Source organism: Xiphophorus hellerii, chromosome 2 (assembly GCF_003331165.1).
Source record: "Xiphophorus hellerii strain 12219 chromosome 2, Xiphophorus_hellerii-4.1, whole genome shotgun sequence".
Taxonomy (NCBI): domain Eukaryota; kingdom Metazoa; phylum Chordata; class Actinopteri; order Cyprinodontiformes; family Poeciliidae; genus Xiphophorus; species Xiphophorus hellerii.
The window spans coordinates 3,346,548-3,373,457 of record NC_045673.1 but is presented as its reverse complement, the minus strand read 5'-3'; the positions used below and the strand labels follow the sequence as shown (position 1 = coordinate 3,373,457).

Sequence of the window (26,910 nt, the reverse complement as noted above, 5' to 3'; positions counted from 1 at the left end):
CACCATTTTATTTTTATATATATTTATATTCTTTATTTAATTTTTATATTTTTATTTATTTTATTTTATCATTTCTTTTTTATTAATTTTTATTTTTCTACCCCAAATTTTATTTCTTATGGTATAGATTTTTATTACATTTTTGATTATTTAAAACATTTTTGTATGCCAAATTTTATTTTTTAATGATATATGTTGTATTTCTTCTGCTTTTTTACGAAACCTCAAATGTTCCTTCATCTCCTTTCTAGTAATAAACAAAAATCCTGCAAAGTTTGATGCTTTCATTTAGTGCAACAACATTACAAACATTTCACTGTATGTTGCAATGTTTTCAGCTTTAATTCCAGTGTTAGGGTAAGTCAAGAGGGGAATATTCCTAAGTGTTGGGATCAATACGTTGCAGGAGAAGCAGGGATTTTGAGGCAAACCGGCCAGAAAAGAGGCTCATGTGAATTAAAGACCCCACAGCGTCTGCAACAAAAAGGAGTGCTAAAACACACTGGGAGGGGTGCAAAGAAAGAAACAAAGGTGGATTTAGTTGGAGGACAAAATCTGTGTGTGACAAGAAGCAAGATCAAAGGGGGAGAGGTCGACGGGACGGAGCGAGAGTAAGACCAGGGGGTCCCGTAATTACAAATAGCAACCTTTGAGCTGCGGTTCTGTGTGCGCACAGGTATAGGGCAGGCGTGTGGTTGGGGAACAAAGCAAGGTGTTTTAGGCTAAAACGCCACGCAGACAAAAACACACTCCTTTCTCTTCACTGCAACTTCTACATAAGAACAAGAAATGAAACCACAAATGAACAGAAACATGAACAGAATACAGGATGTCTGGTAAAACGAGACGCAATGGAGAAATGGAAACACCTGAGAACTGGTAGCTCAGACTAAAATCTTACATATCAAAATATAAACTCTTTCAGACATTAATGTCAGGGTACAGTATTTTTTACACAGAGGGACTGTGAATGGAAATAACTGATTTCTACTCAATGGTCACAATGTTTGCACAATAATATGCAGATCAACTGAAATGCCTTGCCCAGAGGCACATCAACATATAGCAGGAAAGGTTGGGAGAGAGAAGATCACAGCTTCTCCATGCAAATGGAGAGGTTACAAATCCCTTTTTCCTTTTAAGCAGCCAAATCTTATTTTCTATTTTGACCTCTGAATCAATCAGGTACAAAAAGGTTCCTTAGCTCCAGGGATGAACCACTGCTGTGTCGACGCATTTAGAATTTAGCAAAGAACTGAGTATAGGTTGGATTTTTAGGCTCTTTGTTGCCAGCATTCTGCCAAAAAGCCTGATTTTTTGTTTTTGTTTTTTTAGCTGAATGGAAGACATGAAAAATCTTAAATATAATACAGTCTACATAGGATTTTAGCTCCAACAAGGTTAGCTACTAACTGAAAACTTAGCATACAAAATCATGCATCTCTTTTATTATTTTAAAACAGACAGAAATACTGTAACAAAATCAGTAGTAGTGTTGGACTACGTTCACTTTTTTACCCAGAAACAGCAAGAATTGTCCTTGAAACAGAAAAAGAGTGAAATGTTGTTACGCTTTAAAACAGCTAGTTTAGCTTAGCTCGATTTAGCTTAGCGTCGGGTAGCCTCATTACAGTGGGCTTAAATACATTTTAAATGTAGCTAAAAATGTAACTTAATTTTTATTAGTTTTGGGAAGATCTACATTCAAACCCTCAATTATGTTCACATCTCTGAGTAGAAGCAGATAAAAGATGCCTAGTAGTTTAATGACTGACATTAGCTTATCCTACATAAACATAAACAAGGCATTGATGTTGCTAGCTTATGTTGCTTTAAGTTAGCTTTGTTTATGTTAACTTATTGTAGCTTAGCATCTAATTAGTTGAGCTTAGCTTAGCTAAATGTTTGCCTACATTGTCTTGCTTGAAATTAGCTTAATTTAGCAAATATTAGCTTATCGAAGATTAGTCTATTTTAACTTAGTTTCACATGAAGATTTATAAAATTCACCTAAATAAATTTCTATGGGTTTTTTGCATCTTTTTTATATTTATAAAAATTTTCTCCACTCAAAATTTCATATTAAACCCACATTAAATCTGCAGAAAGTAACTTTATATGTTCTTTTTTTTAAGTTTGTTAAAACTGTCTGACAGAATAAGACAAAAGATAATCTGAAAAATAAAATCAAGCTCTACTCAATTGCTGTTGAATCTGATGTCTGTGTCAAAGCTTACACCTGAGCTATAGATGGTAATAATTTGATGTTATTCCATAGCTTTAGCATCAAATATACTTATATTGTACGTCAATAGGTACTTTAATCTGTCTAAATGTGGTTTGCACACATAAAATCATGTCTAATAAGAGCTGGTAGGTTTTATTAGATCACATACAATGACCAGTTGAACATTGAAGAGTCTCTCAGATCCAGTTGTAGGTCTTCTATGAAGTTCCTTTTATCCCATTTTTGAAAATATTTCTATATTTGGACAACCTGTTTTCTAATTTTTGAAAACCCAGCACAGCATGCAGTCATTCAAGTTCACAGACAGAACTGGTTGATGATAAAAAAAGGAGAAGAACAGTTAAAGACAAATAAAGCGCTTTGAGAACTATTGATCAAGACCAACTCATAATATAACAAAGATCTGCCTTAATACAAACACAACTCTTTATACAATGAAGGTTTAAAAGTTTTCTTAAAACTTGATGCCATAACTTGAAAATGCTTCATATAACTGAAGGATGAAGCATGTAATGAACATGCAAGTATGGCGGCGATGCTTTTAGCCGTGTCTGTTTAAGTGACTGATTTTGTTTTAAAGCCATTTTATTCTCTGTCTGGATTTTTTCTCCAGTATCATTCATGCACAAACACCTGCACTGCTGCTGCTGCTGCTCCTATTCCACCTGCAGGAGATTTGTCTCCCTCAGCCGATTCCTCCGTCTCTTCCATCTCCTCTACCCGCCCCACCCGCACCGCTGTTCCTCCCCCACCACCCCCCCTCTGCGGAGGAACAAGCTAAAAGCACAAGCATGCCCCAAAATTAATTTAAACGGAGGAATTAAATTAAAAGCGAAGCCTCGGGAGTTTTATTATGTACTAATGTTTGAACTGCTAACTTGGATTGTATTACTAAAATATGAATAATTAAGGAGTGGTGGGGGCTGATGTTACATCAGGAAAGATGAGGAGAAATGTATCAGGCTGCAGGAATGGATTTAATGGGAAATGGTTTCACTTCAGCTGCATAGGATGAGTTTTTGTCATGCAAATTACTGCAACCTGACATTCCTGAAGAAAACCTACTTCATGACAGTTTTAATTTAGAAAAAAGAACAGAGTAAAACGTTTTAGAGCATTTTAGGAAGTGTAGCAACCTGTGCATGGAGATTGAGTGCGTTCTGCAATGCAGACAAATGAGAATATAAGAACCATCACATCCTACAGGCTGCAGCTCCAAACAAAAACACTTGACCTTCCAAACAACCAATTCACCATAAACACTGAAATCTGTCCAAAAATCATTTCCATAAAGCAAAAGCTGAAGGATTTCAATAATCTATAAGAAAAACTGCAACTGAAGTTGATTTGTTTTTAGTGGAAAGGTTTAGGTTTAAAGAGATTAAATAGATTAACTATGATTTTATGTGCAGTCTGGTGCACAAGTTTGAATTTATTGCACATTTTTTCCCCAATTCTAACAAGTTCATTATTCTACCTGTAGAGTAAGAAATGAATCTGGTGGATTTAGGTTTAAATTAATCGTTTAACTTGAATTTGAAGTCAGATTAAAGTTTCAGTAAGAGGCTCAACCTAACATAAATCTGATAGAGAAACTGCAGATGGGAGCTATTAGGGTTATGGAAGCATGGCCTTTGAAACTTCAAATACTTATTATTATTTAAGTGGAATTGCACAGGAAGGGAATCAGTTAATCGCACGATAAATGAGTTTTTCTCTTTTTCTACCAAAATGGGAAATAAAAATCTTCAGTCTGGTGCTTTGGTTTGTTGTTTCTGTTGTTTTGTTTAATTATTTTTGGATAAAGGCTGTTAAAACCAACATGAATAGTAATTTATTGGATATTAGAGAGGCGGTTGTAAAAATAACTTCATACTTCCACCCACTCCTTACTGCTGTTCTTCTTTTGCTTTGTTTGCTTTTGTTTTAAATTTATTTTATTTGTATATAACTTTGTTTATTCTTTTATGACTATGCTAAATATTACTACTGCTATTTAATGTTAATGTTCATTAGAATTTAAAGTTTATTCATATTTGAGAATGTGCTCTTGCATTATTACATCACATGAAAATGGTCGCAATAACTTCTGGGACATTTTATGGTTCCGACCCGAACCGAACCGAACGGCGTTCCTGTCCTGATGCCCGTCTCGCTTTCCCTCACCGCTTCGCTTCACGTCTGAGGGCGTTCATGTTGCACTGCAGAATTATCACTCTTCTTCTTCTTCTTCTTCTTCTTGTGTCTCTGATGCGATTCCCCCCCGTTATCAGGCGGCGAGCAGTCAGCCCTCCCGGCCCCCTCTGCAGCTGTCACTGTCACCCCCACCACCACACAAACTATTCTCCAAGGACACACACACACACTAAACACCCACATGCACTGCAAACACGTCCGACTGCAAATCTCTGAACACAAAACTGCGCGTTTCTTGACTTCACAAACGCTGTTTTATCTGCCGGTTCGCAGGCCGCACTGCTTGGCAGCCTGCAGGAGGAGGAAAACCCAAATACCCCCACAAATGCCGCCACAGAACCAGACTGTCCCACCGACACTCAGAGCCACCTGAGCGAACAAAGCGGCTCTCATTAGCATGAAGGAAATAAATGCAAAGTGAGAGAAAAACGGGAAAAGCCACTAAATAAAAGTAGTTTTGGAGGATAAGCTGATGGAAGGCTGTAAAGCCCTCCGCCTCTTTTCTCCTTCCCCATTTCTTCTGTGGTGTTGTTTGTCTTATGTTGTTTATCCGTCTTGCTGCTCTCCCCAGCAAGCTCTGCTCCTGACTTATTCACAAGTATGTTTTCTATCATATCTGGAAAAGAAAAAAAAAAAAAAAAAAGGAGGAGCAGATCGGTTAATATTTTAAGACATCCCACTTGCAGGGGTGAGGCTGAGAGAGAGCGAGAGAGAGACAAAGACGGAGGGGAGAGTCGGAGATGGGGAGGAAGGGGAGGAAAAGAGGGACCACGCAGGAGGAATTCTCTTGTTCCTTAACCCCAATACTTGGATTCTTGCTGGGAGCAGAAAAATGCATGAACACAAAAACACACAGCCAGAAAACACAATGAAAAGGAGGCTGCTTAGAAAATGTTGATTTAAAAAAATAAAACCCAGCAGAATAACTACTGCAAAGTTTTGAAATCTGCAGGTGGAGGGATTTAAAACTGTGACAGAAACTCAGGAATTCACCGCTGCTTTTAAAAAGAAAAAGACTCAATCAGGGATCTGATGCTCCAGTCCTCCGGTCCCACTGTCCTGCAGCTTTTAGACACATCAATGCTCCAAAACACCTGCATTAAATCAATGATTAATGACCAGATGTCTGGTGAACTTGATGGTATATAAAGGATTCAGGTTTGATGGAGCCAAACGCCAAACTGTTTGAACGTCCTTTTGGCTGCTTCCAGCGAATATGACTCAACAACAGGAAGGTTTTTGAAACAACTCATTTTCCAGACACCAAAAAACATTAACTAATGTTTAATTTAGGTCTCAGCTTTCAGAAGAGGCTGAGACCCAAATGGAAGTACAAAAATGTACAAAATGTGAATTTTGCATAATTGGTCCCATTTAAGCCATTTCTTTCTTGCTAACACCTTTAGAAGTTGGACGTTTTAGTAAAATGTCCACCAGTCTGGAGAGTTGAGATGAAAGCCGTCTTACCAGCGCTTACGTTTTGAATCTTTCTGAATCTTGAAGGTGGTTTTGCACCAGAAAAAGAAAATGTATTTTGAGGATTCTCATTGGATTCTAACTCTGTGGAAAGAAATGTTTTGTAGCTTGTCTAGTTCTACTAATCACTTCTTTTGAGGTGACAATTCAACTTCTACAGGATTTGGCCCAAAACGTTTTTACTGACGCAGAAATAATCTTTAAATGAATTCAGTTACAACCAAGAACCTACTCAGAAATAGAATCGAAATATCCTGTATTTTTCTGAGTGATGAAATTCGGTATCATAAACTTAGTTTTGTTACTCATGGATGACCTTGGTAAAAAAAACAACAACAAAAAAAAAAACGGACAAATTGGTTTTGGAAATCTTCCATCACAAAGTAAAAAAAAATTAAGCAAACTGAAATCGACTTGATGCAATCAGCTGGTTTCCTCCAACAGGAAACATTTTTAATCAATTTGAATAATAAACTGAATTTAACTGCCTTTTTCTGCTAACTGGGATCAGTTCGGACAGAGTGATTGGACTGAAATTACTTTTTTTTACTACATTTGTTTGCTTCTCAAATATGAACCATGCAGAGCCATCAGGTGTTTAAAGATCTGCAGGACCAGAACTAAACCAGAGGAGGCAGCGTTTAGTTTCTATGCTATTCAAATCTGGAACAAACTCTCTGAAAACCTGAGATGTGCAGAAACTGATGGTTCCTTTAAATCAGAACAGAAAACAAAAGTTTTCATCAGTTTTTAATCAAACAACCTGACTAACACACTGAAAGATTTCCTTCATTTACACCTTTATTATCTGTATATTAAAAAACTATTTCTTTCTGTCCTGAAAAGCATTTTGGACATCCTCATGTATGAATATAATGTGTAAATAAATTTGCCTCATATTGAGGTTTCCATATCTCAGTACGTTTCAGATCATTTTTATAGATACAAACATTCCCTCTAAAGTTCATGATTATCTCTGAACTTGTAAGGAAACACTGATCCATTTCCTGATCTACAAAAAGTTAGCCTGTATAAAACATTTCATTTATGAAAATACTTGTTTTTTTTAACAGATATTTTCTTCCTGAACTTCAGATTCCAGATCAGAACAATGTTTACCGAGTTTCTCAGCAACCGCCTGCGTTTATAAGCCACACATGCATCTGAAATATGGATGCCCTCATCATTATGAAAAAAAGAAAAAATTGCATGCATGTGCACACATAATGACGGACACAAAGGCCCTCCCCTGTGACTTCACAGAGTGAAGTGAATTCCAATCAGGCAGTAAGCAGGACAGCTATTTCCAGGGACAAAGGACAGGGGGAGCCATGAGGAGGACTGGAAGGAGAGATGGAGAGGGGGGTTTGGAAACAAAGGGCTCTGGTAGCACCCAGGGGAGAAGGCCTGGAGCAGCTGACGTCAGTTTGGGGGTGAATGTGTGTGTGTGTGCGGGGGTGTGTGTGTGTGGGCGTGGGTGTGTGTGTGTGGGTGGGTGGGCGTGTGTGTGTGTGTGTGTCCTGGCAGAGTTTTGGCCCTCTTGGTCCCCCAGGGAACTCTTCAGGAGTGGAGAGAACGGAGCGAAACGTCGGCGCAGACAGTAAAAAACAAAAATCAGCCGTTTGCCAAATAAAATTCAGATTTAAACATCAAAATTTCACCTGCAGTGGAGATGAAAGTTCCCATCCATGTTCTGCTGCCCTCTCCCCACCTGGTTCTGCTTTTCTCTGACATTTGGCCGGACAAAGGAGAGACACACCTGAGCACTGGGTTAAAACTATTATAGGTCCTCTCCCTGCGGTACGCTGCCCTTTGCCATGTCTGCCACTCCGACGCGTCAGCACGCGTGTGAGTGTGCATGTGAGTGTGCATGTGAGTGTGCATGTGCACCTGGATGCACCTTTGTGTCGGACATAAAGCACTGCGCATCGTTGAGAGCGAAACATCCTGCAGTTTGGGTCAAAGTAAGAAGTACAGAAGGCCGAAGTTTGTTCACAATAAAAACTACAAAAATGGCAAAGGAAGCGTTTTTGTTTGTAATTTTAAAAAATTGTTCAAGTAAGAGAAATGACATTTTCTGCTGCTACCTCCAGGGAGACAAAGATATAAGTTTAACTGAGCTGGTCGATTTTCAAACGTCATCATCAATGAAACCGGATCGCTTCAGTGAAACACGGCTTAGGGAGAATCATGATCAGGGTCTGTTTTGCTGTTTAAATTTTTGATTTATATATGAAATGAAACAAATATTCAAAGCTCAAATATCAAAATATGCTCTCAAATTACCAGAGAATAGTGCAACAAACAAAACGCCACAAACCTTCCTGTTTGTAAATTCAAACTTCTAACTTGACCTTCATCTATTCATTCCTCTCCACTTATTTATTTTTTAGTTAATTGATTTAATTGGGACACTGTGCATTACCATTACTACAATTCATGGCAGTGTAAATATGCAGCAATTAGCACAATAGCTAATTTTCCTCCTTTAGTCTAAGACAAGTAAGCACAAAAACAAATCAGAGATGTGTTGAAAGAAGAAGAGGAAAAACAGACTTTCTTCTCCTCACCTCTCCATTCTGGGTGATTTCAAACTGTCCCCAGATCAGAACAGAAAAACAGAAATGTCCTTTATTGTCCTTCAGTGTTGAAATTCAGGTATAACAGTAGCAGAGTGACAGGAAATGAAAGAATGCAGATTTACAAAAAGATTATAAAATAAGAATAAGAGATTATTTCACTTTCAACTACAACTTTTTCATCATTATTAAGGAATTATTGGCTCAAAACAAGCTCCCGTCTCTTGCTGAAAAGTTAGTTTTGAGTTAGTTTTGTCTTATTTCAGGTTTACTACAATACTTTCACTAGAAAGTCAATCAGAAATTTGTGGTAAGACTTTTTGTTTTTGCAGTGTTCTGCTGGCAAGTCCAACTAAAAGTAAACCCAGAACTGGTCTGTATCTCAGCAGGAGCTGTAATGTTTTATTAGGGGGAAATAAATCTGTAGTTTAAATCTATCACCTCAGGAAACGACCTCCAAAAAGCAGAAGAGATGAATGGAAAATAAACATTGCACTCTCAGATTAATGTTTATGGACCTAAACATGGAAAAATGACAGATCTCCCGTCGTCTATTTACTTATTTCTCCCAGTTCTTGACATCCAGAGCACAAAAACGTTGATGTCTCAACAAAACCTGCTCAGAAATGTCTCATTAGTTTAAATAATTTCTAACTGTATATATAGAACATAAAAAAAATGCATCGGGATTGTTTGATTACTTTGTCAAGTCTGCAGTTTGCTGCACAATCCTAACCTGCAACCTGCATCTACACTGAAAAAACACCAAATCTTAACACGTCTTTTTGCTCAGCTTCTTGTGCAAATATCTTAGTACAATTAATATAATACAAACCAACTTAGGAGCAAGTTTTCAGCAGGATTTAGGAACTTGATTTAAGTCAATAAAAATATACTAATTCCACTGGCAGATTTCTTCACTAATATGAAAAATATCTTGTTATAAGCAAACAAATCTGCCAATGAAACTGGTAATATTTGATCTGTATTCAAAAATTATTGACCTAAAGCAAGCTGAAAAGTTGCTTCTAAGTTAATTTCATTTCAGGAGTACTAAGATATTTGCTTTAGAAATTGGACCAAAAATACTTGGGAAGATTTTGTGTTTCTGCAGTGTGTAGGTTAATGAGATTCAAAAATATGATTAAAATTATTTCCCTAAAACCGTAATCAATGCGATTATTCTTAAATTTAAACAAAATAAGTAAAGAAAAACATCCTGCATATCAAATCCAAAGCATCAAACAGGGTGTGGGAGAGACAGAGAGACAGAGAGAGAGAGAGAGGGAGAAAGAGAGAGAGAGAGCGAGAGGTGGGGAAAATAGAGAAAGAAAAAGTGGAAAAACAGAGGAGGGGGGAGGTAGAGAAGGGTTGGTTTGGGGCCAGCTACCACAGGGTGTGTGTATGCGCGTGCGTGCGTGTGTGTGTGTAACTTCGGAGGGCACAGTGGGGAGTTTTGAAGGGGCATGGAGGAAGGGATCAGAGCTTTGGGGCCAGCTCCACAGGGAGCAGGGATGATGGGGAGAGAATGGAGGGAGGCGGTGGGGGAAGGGTGGAAGAGGGTGAGAGGAAAGGATGTGGTCAGTTTGGAGTTTGAGAACTCAGTGGGGGGGCGGGACGAAGACACTGGGGGCTCTGAGCTCGAGGGCTGAGAGGGGAGAGGTGTGCAAAAATGGAGGGAGGGTTGAGGGATGAGGGATGAGTTCCAGTCGGGAAGGTAGGAACGAGATGAAGAAGACGGAGGAAGAAGAGGAAAAAAAACGAGACGTCCCAGATGGCAGCAGGAGGGTTGTTGGCAGGGGTGCAGGAATCCAAGGCAATGGCCTGTTCCTCATTATCCAAACACCCCCCACATGTACACACATATGAAGGGGGCCCCACACGGCCCCATGACGGCTCTATCCTGACCCGCCGACTCTCTGAAAACACTGAAAACACGCAGAAGAGCCCGGATCCACCAGGACGCGTCGCTACGTAGGAAACCCCTGAGCCTCTGCCGGGTCTTAGAGTCTGCAGGAGGAGAGCAACGAATATACACTTCTATTCATATGCTGCGTTCAAGGAACCTGGGATTTATGGAGGAAGAATCTGCTAAAGCGGAAGCTAGCTTCTGTTTGAGACAATGCAACAAAATATATAAAGAACCATTGACTTTTAGGCTGCATTCACACCAGCCTGGTTTAATCTGATTTAATTAAATTCCAGTTTGTTTGACTCGAAAGTCCGGTTCGGTTTGGGAGCTGTGAACGTGTAAAACTCTGGTGCGAACCACAAAACCTAGCTGTGGTCCGCCTACAAACCTCGGTCTCAGCTCGGTTCAAGTGAACTCTTGTGCGGTTTGAATGCATATGTGAACGACAAGCGTTTCAGAGCCCACTCCAAAGCAGGAAATGGACTACAGCGCAGGGCATTCTGGGTAAATACAGCCAAAACAAACGTGCTAGCCTAGTGCTAGCAAGGGAAATGGCTTGAGGTCTTCTACCAAAAACAAAACAGAAATCCTACAACCACTAAAATCTGACACTACTCTATTTTTTGTTTACATTTAGTGAAGAAGGAAGTTGCACTCAGTGTTTTCTTCAGAGGTTTTTGAGTCATTTCCTTCAATGGTGTAGCGCCTCCACAGGCGAGGAGGGGAATAGATTTTCCAAGATTTTGGTTCGTTTGACTAACTGCAGTGAGAAAGAAAAACCACAGCAACTGAAAACGTAACAAATATTGCAATTTTGATCCTCAATCAAACTAAGTCTACTACTATCTTCTATAATTTTTACATTCCTTTAGCATGTTTGCTGCCTCCTACCTTCTGATTTTAGTCGTCCATGAATTATTAGGGGGATTTTCAGAGGGTCGTCGTCCAGAGCAGGGCAGCTGGGTGGTTCCTTTGGTTTTTTAATGTCATTAACTTTTCTATTTCTCGCTCGCTACGCTAGCTTAAAAAGCAAAGTATTGTGCACAAAATTTGGCAGCCAATCAGAAAAATTAGCATAGCAAATAACATATCAGTAAGTTATCTTAGCATCTTTTATAATAATGATTAAAAAGATGATAAAATATATGTAGCTAAAATGTTATGTTTAAATGTTTTTTTTTATTTGCTTTTTTTTTTATCACCTTTGCTCCAACTTTCAGGCTGCTGCTTTGAAAAACATTACACTGAAGTGTTTTTCTTCCACATACGAGTTCTGAGAGCTGAATTAATCAACTGTTTGTTTCCATGTTTGTGTGTTAAATCATCGCTGCTGACCCTGGGTTCAAGAGGAGCAAAATAAATTCTCAGCTCGTTTCACAAGACGTCAGGAAGAGTTCACTCCAGCACTGAACTCCTGCTGCATGCAACAGTACCAGGCTTTTGTCCATCAGGTGGCGATAATGTCACAGAAGCTGATTTTTAAAACTGTTGCTCCAAAATAAAATTAAAAGAACCAACTTCGCATCAGAATTTTTTTGAAGACTCTACTTGATTTTTTTCTCAGCCAGTTAGGGTTAGGAGTTAGAGACGCTTAATTTTTATTTTATTATTTTTTAAACATTTATACACAGGTTTAAATATCTATATTTATAATTTTTTATAGCTTTTAATGGATTTTTAAAATATTTTAAATTTTCTTATATTTGATCCTTTTTTGGACTTATTTGTTTATATTTTCCTCAATTTTTAATATTTTGTTTTGCTTTTTATTTTTTCTCTCTATAAATCAATTTTTCCTTTCCTTTTTTTCAAACAGATTCCATTTTTATTTACACGTGTTTCAGATGTGTGTAGACACAAATGTTCCAACATTCTGAAAACTTTATTTTTTAACATGTTAAAGATTTAATTTTACAGTCTATCATTTGTTTCCATTTCTACATTTTTATTTATCTAAAGCAACCTAAAATGGACTTACAGATGTTCATTTTGCTATAGAATTGCACTTTTTTAAAATCTTCAATGTTGACATCATGTCACTTTTATTAATTTGAAGAAACCGAAAAATACTGATGGTCTGTGGACTTAAAAGGTGTTTAAATTAAGCAACAAGTCACAATAAAAATCCAGATTTAAAACAGCAAGCATAAGATCCTCCTAGTTGTGAAATAAAAACTGCAAAAAAAAAAAAAATCCCAGTTTATTTATTCAGTAAAATGCAAATGTAGATCTCTATAACTTGCTGTGTAAATATTGGATCAATATGCATAAACACAGAGAGAGAAAGCCTTCGGCTGATCGAATTCTAATGAACCGCACACACTGCACTGGACGATGGATTTAAACTTCACTCACAAATATTTACTCGCTGCCAGATCTACTCTCAGTCACACAAGGACACAGAGGATGAAGGAAGCTGCATTTTTAATCGAGTGTTTCTTTTCCTCGGAGCAAAGTAGGGATGAATACAAGAGGGTTAGCCGGTGCCAACACACTCACACTCACTTCCCTGTGTCCTTTGGCAAATTCTTCTTTTTCACTCTTGCATTAAGTAAGTAGAAAAGGGAAGAGAGTCAAAGTAGGAGGGGAAGGAGGAAGAGGAGGAGGGAGGAAGAGGAGAAAGAGAGAAAACGTCCCTGCAGAGCCTTTCTGCCTTCCTGGAGCGAGCGCGGGGCCCTGCAGCGCCGCCTGTGTAATTTCCAGTGGCAGTGAATACAGGTATTAATAAAAGCCCCATGGGTAGGAGCACACAATATAACCCTACATTTTCAGGCATTATGAAAGGACGCCCCCAGGGGTCCTTGGTCTCAAATTTCTGAGATGCAGGCATGGTTAAAAAAAAAAAAAAACAGAGTGAGAGGGAGAGAGAGGGGGCCTCGGGGGAGAACCCCGCAATAGAAATCTGCTGAATTCAAAGCATTTCCAGAGTCCTGGTGGGAGCCATTACTCCCACCGGAGGGGGAAACTTTTTTTTCCTTGCCACCTCTCCCTCTTCTTCTCCTTCCTTTTTTTTTTTTAACCAAACATGTGTTGCTGACATGTTGACAGATTGCTCAGTGAGGTGTTTAGGTGCATGCACAAGGCACGTCTGCTGAGACACCGACTCCCCTCCCTTCCTCCGTTCGTTTTCTCGCCGGTTCCCAAGTTCCATCCATCCCTCCCTCCGACTGCAAACCTCTCAGCGCGCCCAAAACTGCTCCCATCCATATTTCATAAAGGAGAAAGTAGGCTGAAAAAGAGAGAGACAGAGAGAGGATGGAAAGAGTTTAGAGGAGGGGGTGGAGGGGAGAGGAAAGGGAAGATAAAGAGAGACAAAGCGGGATCAAGGGAGGGGAACAGGAGGAGGAGAGGACAGATAAAGAGAAATAGAGCGATGTAGAGACTGGGAGAACTCTGCAGTGAAAAATGAACCCCGTGATGAAAAATGACTTCTCCGTAGCACCGCCACCCCCAAGCCCCCTCCTCCTCCTCTTCTTCTTCTCCTCTGGTGCTTCTCCGGCTTTCTCCCTGGAAAACCTGAGCGGCAGCCAGCTGTGTCCGTGTGTGTGTCCGCATGTGTGTGTGTGCTGCGCACTTGTGTGTTTGCCAGGAGCTCAGTGAAGGAATCTGCGGGACCCGAGCGAAGATGCCCCCCATCCCTCCACCTTCTTCAAATCAAACACATATGGTGTCAATCAGTTGTGCAGCAAAAATTTTCGTTTGTGCCGCTCTAATTTTTAAGATAAAAAAAAAAAAGGTTCTACACGCCAGAGATCAAACTGCTCTCCCCGCGCCCATTAACAAAATCAAACATAATTGATATAAAGTAATTTGTTGTCTGTTTGTGCAGCAAAACATTTAATTTGTGCTGCTAGCATTTGAAAGATATTGATAAAAATTTCCAGAGGTCATCAAAGGTCAACCGCCAGCCCCCCACCTCATTTACAAAATCAAACAAAATATAGTTTCAAGCACAAATTGTGCTTCGTTTGTGCGGCAATTTTTTTTATTTATGCCGCTACAATTTAAGATCTTAAAAGATTGTTTCCAGAGGCCAGCAGAGATCCAACTGTCATCCCCCTGCACATAAGTTAAATCGAACAAAATTGATCAATTTTGTGCAGCAAAAATGTTCAATAGTGCTGCTAACATTTGAAAGATATTGATAAACGTTTCCAGAGGTCATCAAAGGTCAACCAGTGACTTAGTTGATGCCACCAACTTTACTTAGCAAGCAGGAGAGGTTGAGTGGCGAAAGCCTACATCCCCCAGAATGCTTTGTTTGATTTTGTTAATGCGGGACCTTTGATGATTTCTCAAAACATTTATCAATATCTTTCAAGTGCTAGTGGCACAAACTAAATTTTTTGCTGCACAAATCAGCACAAATGTAGCACAATGGATTGACACCATATATTGTGTGATTTTGTAAATGTGGTAGGGAAGGCCAGTTGACCTCTGATGACCTTTTATCAGCAGCACAAATGAAACTTTTAGCTGCACAAAGCAGCACAAGCATACAAAATATTAATTTATATAAATGTTTGATTTTGTTCATGTGGGTTTGGGGATTGATCTCTGGAAACTATTTTTCTTAAATCTTAAAAATGATTTTAAGATTAAACCTTAAAAATTACAGCAGCACAAATTTGTGCTGCACAAATGTAGGACAATTGACTGACACCATATTTTGTTTTATTTTGTAAATATATGGGCTGACTTTAGATGATCTGGAAACATTTATTAGTATCCTTAAGATGCTATCGGCACAAATGAAACTTTTTGCAGCACAAATGTTTGATGCCACTGAAACAACGGTTAGAGATGGAGATCAGAGTCATTCTGGTTCGAATTACATCCCTCCTTCCTCTCTAGAAAGTGATCTGTGGTTCTAATAAGAGTCTCGGCCTCGCAGGACTCAGCTGCTTTCCTGACGACAGACACAGCAAGGTGTGTGTGTGTTTTCTGCGGGTTGCAACAGACGGTGAGAGCTTTGCGGGGGGGAGAACATCCCAAAGGAGGGAGAACCACCTAAAGGCCCCTCTCTCCTCCTGCTCTCCTTTGTCTCCTATGAGGGAGGAAGAGAGCAGAAGGAGTGTGTTCGGTATTCCTGTGTCCCCTTCCCAGCAGCTAGCTGGGTTAATGACGAGCTATTTGTCACTGACAGCGACGCTTTCTGCCCACCACCATGACGGACAGCTCCCTCATTTACTTATGCTGCGTTCCAGTTACCTGGGAAGTGGGAACTCTGAGCTGGGTTTGATGGCTACTTAAAGCTGCAGTATGTAACATTTATAAAAACTATGATTTTTACATATTCATTAAAGCTGTCACTTCTTCTTGGCAGTATAGAATGAGACACATAATCTGCGAAAAGATCAAGCTCCTCCAGTTCCTCCCTGTGCTACTATTGTTGTCTGAAGAAATGCATCTCTCCCGATCTAAAACAACCAGTCACCGCCAGGGGGGAAGTCTTAGCGCTGCCAATCAACCTCGTGTAAGTACTAATGGCGGAGAAACAACTTTCTGTTCCTAATAAACTGTTTATAGGCCGTCATCGGTGGCTTTGCTAACAAGCATTCATGACTGGATCAACTGTCAGCGTAGCAGAGAGCATGCAGGAAGGTGTGAGCGCATGTACATGAGCATGATTGACAATGATAGACCCTCCTCCTGGCTCTTATTGGTTGTTTCTGACCTAGCAGTGTATTTCAGTAGCTAGCTGTAGGAGAACTGGGATACGGCAGAAGAGTTAAATTTTTCATAGATTGTTTTTCTCATGTTATTTGACATAGTAACAGTTTTAAAAAATATGTAAACATATTTTTTAAAATAGAAATTACATACAGTAGCTTTAAGAAGTTGAAACTCTAAAATGGTGACACCTATAAACATTGTTTGCAGTACCTCTTACAAACATTATCGTTACTTTCCAAAAACAACCAGTCCAACAACTTTGGAGTTGAAGAGGCCCCTCCTCTACAGTTGATGTGAGGAGCGGCCATATTGTCAAGCTTACAAATTGTAACTGGGGGAAATCTGACGTTGGCGGGTGTTCCAGTTGATTTTCCTTAGTGGAAGTTGAGATTTCCCAGTTCAGACTTGAACGCAGCATAAAAAACACACTCGACATAGACATTGCTTGCAGTATCGCTTACAAACAACATTTTAAGCTTTACATTCCATAAACAAACTTTGAATTTGTTCAGCTTGGAGTTGCATTTGCTACATGAAACATTGATTTAAGACACACTTTTACAAAATGAACATATTTTCATCACAGCTGATGTGAGGAGCGGCCAAAGTCGACCTTAGGAGTCGCGATTGGGGGTAGTCTGTGCTGCCCTCGGTTTCCCAGTGGGAAATCCGATTTCAGAGGGCGTTCCAATTGATTTTTTCTGACTGGGAAGTCGGAATCCCCCATTTCTGAGTGCAACTGGAACGCAGCATTACTCACCCCATCTTTAACAACCTTCTCGCATTTCTTCTTCTTCTGTGGAAGGCTTGACGGCAAAACGGCCAAACACAAAGCTTTTAAATCGGTTTCAATCTCCAAACACTTCACATTGACCCAACCTTGGAGCGTTGCGGCAGTTTGGGGAAGCGTTTCGGTGTTCCCTGATGGGATACGTGTGTGTTTTCGTGTGTGCTCGGCCAGAGAATGTTCTCCATTTGATCTGCAGGAGGTTTTTCTCCGCTCCTCCTCTCCTCAGGGAGCCTTTGCTCCACATTCTGACTCCTACTGAGACCCATCAACACTCCCTCGACTCACGCTCTCGGCCTGCCTCTCTCACATATCCAGGGCTCACACACACACACACACACACACACCCCGCCAGGACTAAAAGGGGGCAGACACGCAACACAAATTACGGTCTAACCAGAACCGAGAGCTGGAGCGAGCAAACGTCATGTGACACAGTTTGATACAACCATCACACTTGGGGGTGATTTTTTTTGTTTGTTTATAAGCAACGTGGCAAAGCACCCAGTGTGCAACATTTTTAGGGGGCTGCAACATTTCATCTCGGATAAAAGCTGCTGACTGAAACTTTCTAAGTTTTTTCACAGTGAAATTATTTCACTGAGGTGAATAATCTGATCAGGACGCCATCTTTTAAGGTTTTATGGGTGAATTTCACTGAAACGAGACGCTGAAGGGACGATACATTGCTTTTGACCTGGGAACTCCCTGGGGTCACCTGGGAATGAGATGGAGACAGTCGCAAGGAGGATGAAGACCTTAGTTTCTCTCCTGGACTTGTTTTCTCAATGAACCACAAAAACAAAAAATCCTACCAAGTATTTTTGATCAACTTTCTAGTGCAAATGTATTACTACACTTGAAATAAGACAAAATGAACTTTTTAGGACGATATACAAGCTTGTTTTAGGTCAATAATTTCTTAATGTTTATTAAAAAGTTCTAGTACCTTTGGCCGATAATTTACTTATAACATGGGGAAAATGTTTTGTTATAAGTGAAAACATCTACCAGTGTAAGTAGCACTTTTTAATCAGAATTACGGAACTATTGATCTAAAACAAGGATATCTTGCTAAAGGGTTACTTGTAAGTTAGTTTTGTCTTATTTTAAGTGTAATAAGATATTTGCACTAGAAACTAGACCAAAAATACTTTGTTTGATTTTGTGTTTTTGCCATGCAGATAGGTGGAGGACAATGAATGGATGAATGCTGAAAATTTCATTCCAAAAACCTTACACTGAAGCACCCAGGATGATTATTTAGTCACCTTGTGATTCATTTTTAAACATTTTAGATCTAATTCAAAGTTCCAAAAACTTAATTGAAAACACAATTATAGGACCTCAGAGGCCTGCAGTTACTGTTATGTGTTTAGTATCAACGGTACTGTGAGGATATCCAACATAAAAAATTGTTTCAGGTCTGATTAAAACAGTACGACAGTTGTTTATGTCTAATTAGATCTAACCGAATGTAATGAACAGCAACACAGGGAGCGAATGCGAGGTCACACACAACCTGAATAACTGATCCATAATTCAACCCCAGCCGTCGCACGGCGGCTTAAAGCTGCAGCGCTGCAGAATAACAACAACGCTGCAGAGACAGAAACATGTAATCCTTATATCCCTCACACACACACACACACCCACACACACACAGCCAGCTGAGCTATCACACTCATGCACATTAAGGCAGCGCTCCATTAAGCAGACGCGCGGTGTCTGTGGGTATGTGCGTGTTTGAGTGCCCGCACTAGTCATTGATCTGCAGCCGCAGCTTGTGTGTTTGCGTGTGTTTGTCCAATTTCCACTCAAATTAATGGAGCCTCTTTACAGGCCTTCTGCTGGAGTGGGTTCTGAATTACTTGGTGCTTCACTCCCGCACCTGGGACCCATTCAGTGTTACAGCATGCAGCGGCTAGCTGCTAACCTGGGACTCATTTTACTACCACAGTGTAGTTAGCATAACAGATACCAGCTGAACGCCACTGCTAACGAACAGCGCTCTCGAACCACCACCTGGGACAAGCATTAGTTCATGTTTCAACTAAAATTTTATTTAAAAAAAACTCAGAACAGCTATTTAAAAATGCAAAGATTTGTTCAGCCTTTGAATAAAAATATGTCTTCTATTTTCCTCATTTTCCATTTAAAGCACAGCAAAGCAATAGAGTAGTGAAAATGTGATGATTCCTGGCAATTAGGAAAATCTTGTGCATCTTCTTAATTCAAGACTCAAGACACAAATGCAAGTTTCAAGCAATATCAGGAAATGTCATAATCATGAAGTGGTTTAAAGTTCCTTTTCTGAACCTTCAAATTCACAAATATAACCAGAAGTTTACTTAAAGAGTGTCAGGAAAACCGTAAACAATCAGGAAGCATCACGGGTCAAACATCAGTATTACCGCCACAGATGTTCTGTTTCATTACTTTTCAATGTGAAGAATGCCCTTAATGAAATGAAAATTAAAAAAAAATAAAAAAGTCTGTTTCAGTTTCTAGGATAAATAAAGCTGTGAAGAACAGGTGACTGATTCCCAGTTAATACCGCAGAGTTTAGGAGTAAAGCTTTAAGGCTAAAGAAAAGCTCTGAAGATGAAACATCTGCTCAAGAAATAAAGAAAACAATCTTCGTTAAAGCTTTGCTCTGAGCTGGAACCCTGCAAGATATCCAACTTTGGTTATTAAAAAAGCAAAGTTGTAATAATATGAATTATCTTCTTTAAAGTCAATTCTTAACCAGTTAAACAAATACTAGGTACTTCTGGCCTAAAACGTGCAGTGAAATGAACTACTAAGCACTGCTTTCACATCTTTATAAAATAGTTTCAAGTGCTAGGAACCTCTAACTAAAAAGTTAGCAGCACTAACCCTAAAGCAATAATGATAAACATTAACACTTAAGTGCTACACTCACATTATATTTAGCAGAAGATAATGCTACTGTGCCAGATTCGGCCATCTTGATACCCACCATGTGCCAGTCGCCCTCAGCAGGATCAAATATGTCATTAAACACTCACCTGTACCCGTTTTTGCTTCAGGAAGTGATTCTATAGAACAAAGTTTTCTCTCATGGTTTCAGTTTCATAGTTGTTGAGTTTTGATAACTCTGTTGCTGATTTTTCCTAATTCACCAGAGTAGGGCTTCGGTGAGAAAGCAAAAAACACTTTGCTCAATTTTAAACAACTAAAATCTGACTTTACTCCAGAAGGAAGTTGATCTCTGCGTTTTAATTAAACGTTTACATGTCATTTCCTTTAGTGGCTCGTTCCACAGGTAACGAGGAAAACAGGTTTTTCAAAGGGTTTGGATCGTTTGACACAGTTTAGAGTTAAAGAGAACCACAGCAGCTGAAAATGCAACAAATGTCGCAATTGTGGTCCCCAGTCAAACCCATTAAAACACCGTTAAAGCTGCAGTGTGTAACTTTTATTTAAAAAAAATTAAAATATTTGTAGAAACTGTCACTATGTTGTGACAGTATGAGACAGATAATGTGTGAAAATAAAAATCGAGCTCCTTCTCCCAGTGCTGACCAGAATCAACCACAGTAAGTTGTTTCTCTGCCATTAGCACATTTAGCAGCATGTAGACAACATTGATTGACAGCGCTAAGAACTGCCTTTTGGCTCTGATTGGTTGTTTTTTTGTCTTCAGAAGGTAACAGTAGCACATCGAGATCTGTCTCATAAACTGTCACAACATGGAGACATTTCTAACAAATATGTAAACAATATTTGTTGTACTTTAAAAAAGCTAACTATAAAGTAACATGGTGGAGATTAATTTTCCTCAGAGATGGCCCCGTCCATCAGAACCCATCAACATGGCTGATGTGTGAGTGTTTCTGTTCAGGGACAAACATCAAACTGCAGAGATCACGAACGCATTAACTCTCTCTCTCTGGCGTGTGTTTATCCCCGGCAGACTGCGAGTTTCCTGTCATTTTCTGAACATTTCTGAGCATCTTTGCCCCATGCCCCGACTCCCAGGAGCCCCCAGAGACTTAAAGAGGATTCTTCATTGTGTCCAATCTCATTTAGCCACCAGAACCGGGTCATCCCACCACAACCAGCAGCAGCCGCAGTTCACATGTTAAAGACCAAGCGGCATAAATATGAAAACAAGTACAGAAAAAGCCTGCATCCAAGTGCGGCAGATCCTGCAGAGCCATGGGATTACGCTGCAATCTCAGCCGCTCCTTCTCCAGGGAAAAACATGGTTTATCATTTCATTTCTTCTCCACTCCCTCACTCCCTCCCTCGGATTTCTCGCTCAGCAACATGTAGCCCTCCACAGACTCCTGTGCTGAAATCACAGGCCACATCCTGCGCTCTGACAGCAGCCCAGTGTGATGCTCTCTGAGTGGGAGTCTGAGTGCGACACGGCGGAGACGACCAGAGCTGTGTGTTTACGCACAGGCCGGGAGCAAACATACGGAATATCACAGAAACAGCAACAGCAACACAGCTTATATAAAATCAAATCACCTAGTTAATCACAGATTATGGAAATTGCTGTATATGGGCATTGATCGGTACAGATTGGTGCAAACTGCAGCTGGTTCTTGGAAAATTTAACTCTGTTTTAGTGAACATCAGAGAATGAGCCTCATATAATCTGTTGAATTCATCTAAAAATTATAAAGCTGTGAAGAACACAGCTTTATAATGGACTGACACAGGAAGTTTGTCCTGACCTTATCGTCTTGTCCTTCTGTTTCCGTCTCTGTTTAGATATTAGAATATTTTAACAACATGTTGGTAGTTTTAGAATTTTCTCTCCTTTGGTAGTTTATTATTCAATGCCTGATTATAGCAGTTAGTCAGTCTTTTGTGTGTATTTATATTTTAATAGTTGTTTGCATATATCAGATGTTATATCTTGCATTTTCTGTCCTCTATCCAGGGTCTGCTGATGAAAAATTGTATTTTAAAAGCTTCTAGTGCATTTGAAGCAATGCTATTACTGGGTTTCTGCAGATTTCATCAACTCAGATTTAAGACTTTTTAAGATTTAGAGGTGGAAATGAGATTCAGATCAAAAAATAAAAAAGATTTTCAAGCATGGAATTATAATAACAGTTTCTAACATTTTACATGGTTGAGTTTTTAAAAATGTGATACTGCAAGGAAGGAAAGGAAGAAAAATATGGGGGAGGAAGGAAAGGAAAGAAGGATGTGAGAGAGGAAGGAAATGACGATATAAAAGAAAAATCAAGAAAGGACAAAGGGCAGGAGGGAGAAAAGGAAGGAAGAAATGAAAAAGGAAATTAAGGAAAAGAGGAATGAACAAAGTATGAAAGGAGCAAAGGAAGACACAAGGAAGGAACAAAAGAGGGAAAAGGGAAGGATAGGAGGAGATAAAGAACGACAAAAAATGACACAAGTAAGGAAAGAAAGGACATAAGGAAGGAAAGAAAAGTCATTAAGGAAATGAAGAAAGGACAAGACTGAAGAAAGAAAGCAGATGATAAAATGAAGAAAACTGTTGAAACAAGAATGGAATGAAAGAGAGAAAACACAAGGAAGGCAATAGGGAAGGAAGGAAGGATACAAAGAAGTAATGGAAGGAAGAGAGAGTATTAGAAATGAAGAGAAACTAAACTGAAACAAGTAAAGAAGGAAGATACAAGGGAGGATGGAAAGGAAAAGAACAGAATGGAGGTAGGACACAAAAACGGAAGGAAAGAAGGAACAATGCAAGGAAGGAAAGGAAAGATTAAACTTTTCGACAACAGGAACAAGAACCAAAGTCTGGAAAGGGATTTTTTCTTTTTCTGGAAAACGTTAAAATCAGAGCTCTGCTGTCAGATGAACCTGATTAAAGGTTACAACATCATCTTTAAGTTTAAACTGCACACCTCCTCATCACACACACACCCAGGGAGACAGAGTGTGTGTGGGCTTTTGGTTTAATCTGGGGGAACCAGCCGGGCCTGTCGCGTTCCTTTCAGCCGCTCCATTAATTACAGCGGTACCAACAGCAGCCTTTGTGCCGGTCCCAGCGGAGCGTGTGGATATTACTGATTATAGCTAACGGTATGCAGAAAGGAAACTCCAACACCGAGCCACCCGAGTGTTTGAAGAACCTGCAGCACGTTTAATCACCGCGTCACACTGGGAGCGCTGCGTTAAAACCAGAACCGGAACCGGGCGCTGTCTCACCGGCAGGGCAGTGGTTGGTTCTGTGTTCGCTGAGCTCGGCCAGGCAGTCGAAGTCCTGCTGACAGTTATCGCAGGTGAAGATGGACTCGTCGTCCAGGTCGTCGTCGTGCTCCTCCTGCTCGCCCTCCTCGGCCACGCCCCGTTGGCCGTCCTTAAGCCCCGCCTCTCTGCTGGGCGCCGGAACGTCTGAGGATGAAACGAGGAAAAGGTTTTTAATCAGAGCATATGAAATAATTATTAAAATATGATGGATCACTGGGGATAAGAAATTTTTTCTTTCAAACTAATGGGAATAAAGTAATAATAATATGAGAAAGCTTTATGAGAATAATTCTCATGCTAGTGTATATACAGTATGTCTTAACATTACAAGAATAAAGTCAAACTAATATGAGAATAAAGTCAATATTTTGAAAATAAAGTCTTATTACTACGAGAGTAAAGTCAAAATCATATTAAAATAAAGTTATACAAGAATGAAGTCATAGTAATATTAGAATAGTCAATATTTTGAGAATTCACAATATTATGAAAATAAAGTTGTAATAATACAAGAATAAAGTCATAAAATTACAAAAAAGTAAAAATAATACAAGATTAAAGTCAATATTTTGAGCATAAAGTCTATTATGAAAATATATGCAATATTATCAAAATAAAGTCAAAATAAATATAATAAAGCTGAAATAATGAAAATGAAAATAATGAAAATAATATTTTGACAATAAAGTCAAAATAATATGAGAATAAAGTTGCAATATGATCTTTTATATTTCCTTAGTAAGGCTCTAATACTCCGTCTGTCATACTAAACAGACACATCTCATGTTTTTGTTTAATTTTTACTGATTTTGTTTCTCCCAGCTGAACAAACTGGATGTTTCTGAGTATTTAACCAGAGCAGAGAGATGATCAACCCTGTCCCGATCTTCACTCCACTCTGACAGGGTGTGTGTGTGTGTGTGTGGGTGTGGGTGTGGGCGTGTGTGTGTGTGTGTGGGGGGGGGGGTGTGGGTGTGTGTGTGTGTGTGTGTGTGTGTGGGGGTGTGTGTGTGTGTGTGGGTGTGCGCGCTCTGGTAGCAGTCAGAGTGTGAGAGGACACCAGCGGAGGGCTGCGACGGCCCAATCCTCACCGCTCCATTGTGTCTCCATTTTCACACCTTATTATCACATTATAAATGCTGAGGATCCAACAGGACTGACACTGAAGACTCTCAGGTCTGGAGAGGAGAGGGGAGGAAGTGAAGGAGAGAAGAGGAGTAGAGTAGAGTAGAGTGGAGGAAAAGAGAGGAAAGGAGAGGAGAATAAAGGAAAGGAAAGAAAAAGAGATATGAAACTCTTAATAAAGTCTGATTGTTGAGAGTAAAAACCAATTTTTACAAAACACGGTGGAACATTTAACTGTCGGAGCTAAACCAGCAGAACCAGCAGACAAACCAGTAAAAATGGTGATTTAAATGGGTCACACTGGAACCTGAGAGAGAACAATGAGAGCGCGACATAAACGGGTTAGGAGAAACTTTAGAGAGCATTTAACTTTTAGGGCAGATGCTCTCAGTGTTCTGGAAAACACTGAGAAACATAAACAAGTACTTTAAAATACATCTATTGATTTTATCACCACTGAACCAATAAGTTTTTAAAGTGATCAACTTTCTATCAAGTTTTCATACTAGATAGTCCGGTAGACTCAGTCTAATTGGGGAACAAAGTTGCAACATTTGGTACATTTTCAGCTGCTGCAGTACTTTCTTCTCATTGAACTGAGTCAAACGATCCAAACTAATTATAAACCTGTTCCCTTCCTTGCCTGTGGGGGCGCTGCACCAAGAAATATCGAAGGAAACACCATGATAACGTCTAAAAAAAAAAATCAGTGCAACTTCCTCCTTCACAAAATGTAAACAAAAATGGAGCAGCATCACATTTTATCTTTTGTTTTCGGCAACAAATCATACTCATTTCTACAGCCATTGCTAGATTGGCACTTTTGTTTTGGTTGCATTTACCCAGAATGCCCTATTCTGTAGTCCACTTCCTGCTTCTGGAGTGGTCTATGATCTGCTTGGCATTCACATAAGCATTCAAACCGGACCAGAGTTCACTTCATCCAAACAGAGACCGAGGTTTGTAGCCGGACCATAGTTCGCTTCTTAGTACAAATCAGAGTTTTGCACATTCACACCTCCACAAACGAACCAGAGTTCAATTAAAGCAGACTGAACATGGCTGCTGTGAAGGCACCCTAAATAATCAAGACGCCACGTGGTTCTGGTTCAGTTACAACAAAAAGAGAGAGGACCAAAATTATTATTTTTAATCTTTCTAAACATAAATAACCCAACTCCATCCCACTGCTTTCCATATTCATGAAGCATTTTGAAAAAAGCCTTGCTTTAAAGAGAGAAAGAGGGACAGAACCGGGTTCCCCTCCTTGATTTATTATGGGTAGAGGTACGCTGGGATGGAGGGATTGTGGGAGGTGGGGAACGAGGGACTGGGGCGATCAGCGGTGCTGCAGGAGAGAGGAGGACAGTGATGGAGGGAACGATGGGAGGGTGCTGGCCATCTGTCCAGTGGTGGGAGCGCCGTCTGGCCGGGGAGAAGCCCCTCATGCACGCTCACGTGCACATGCTCACAAACACGTCTCGCTAAAAATGAAACGCAATCATCAGTGTTTCTGCTGTGATTTCTTCATTTAGCTGCCAAAACATAAAAACGTTTGATTAAAAAATTTAAAAAATCGTTTCTTTCTACATTTTGCTGGGAATCATTACATGGAAACAATCAGAGCGTGCACACGCTACGTGCACGCTCTCCCTGGGGCGCCCTGATGCCAGAGGTGAGGGCAGCGCCAGCTCCAGCGCATGCCAACACAACCTGCTGTCATAGCAACAGAGGAAAGAGTCAGATGAAACCTCTCCATCTTGCTCTCTGGCGTAACCGCCTCTCCTTTCTTCATCTCATCCCTTCATTTGGACTTGGGAACGCGGATGAACCAGAGCTGGGTGTGAGAACGGAGGGCAGCTGGGAGCGTTTCTCTCTGTCGGTTTGCCGCCCACCCACCTCACTCCGCTCAGGGACGGGACCTCTTACGGATCTCCCAGGGAAGTCGATTCTGGAGGCTTCAAAGGAATGCTGACCCCGCGCGGCTCCGGGAAGACGGTGTGATCGGGTTCTGGTCCCAGTTAGCCTAAAGAGGCAGTGAGAGTTCGTCACTTGATGTGCCGTTGATGGAGCGGTGTCAGCATAAAAGCTGATCCAAGCTAACACTACGTTCACACAGGAGGTCTTAGTTAGGGATGCACCGATCCGCTTTTTTCACTTCTGATACCAATATCTGAGGTTTAGCATCGGATGGTACTGATCCGGTACAGAAAAACAGCTGAAATGACTTGAAACTTTGATGAATGTATTGAATTACAATTTATTTGATAACTCTGCACCAGTACAGCACAGTTAAATACACCATTAGCTTCACAAGCTTGGTCAAAAATAAATATTTTTTTCTTCACGTGTGATTTTAATTGTTTGTCATTTATTGGAAACATCACAATTGCGAAATTCTTAGTAGAATATCAACAAAGTTTTGCGCACATTTGTAAAGGAAACTCAGCTATGTCACATTTTAGGAAAACAAAATCCATCCATCCATCCATCCATCCATCTTCTTCCGCTTATCCGGAGTCGGGTTGCGGGGGTAGCAGCTTCAGAAGGGAGGCCCAGACTTCCCTCTCCCCGGCCACTTCTTCCAGCTCTTCCGGGGGAATCTCGAGGCGTTCCCAGGCCAGCCGAGAGACATAGTCCCTCCAGCGTGTCCTGGGTCTTCCCCGGGGCCTCCTCCCGGTGGGACGTG

The 26,910-nt window shown here is 40.1% G+C and overlaps 1 protein-coding gene across 2 annotated transcripts in view; it reads right to left on the bottom strand.

The window, feature by feature from the left end:
* Positions 1–26,910, bottom strand: part of znf423 (zinc finger protein 423) — a 184,146-nt gene that overhangs the window by 118,581 nt on the left and 38,655 nt on the right. For both annotated transcript variants that reach the window (XM_032580635.1, XM_032580643.1), the window contains exon 3: positions 23,055–23,240. In XM_032580635.1, the coding sequence (XP_032436526.1) occupies positions 23,055–23,240 (186 nt within the window). The remainder of the gene's footprint in view (positions 1–23,054; positions 23,241–26,910) is intronic.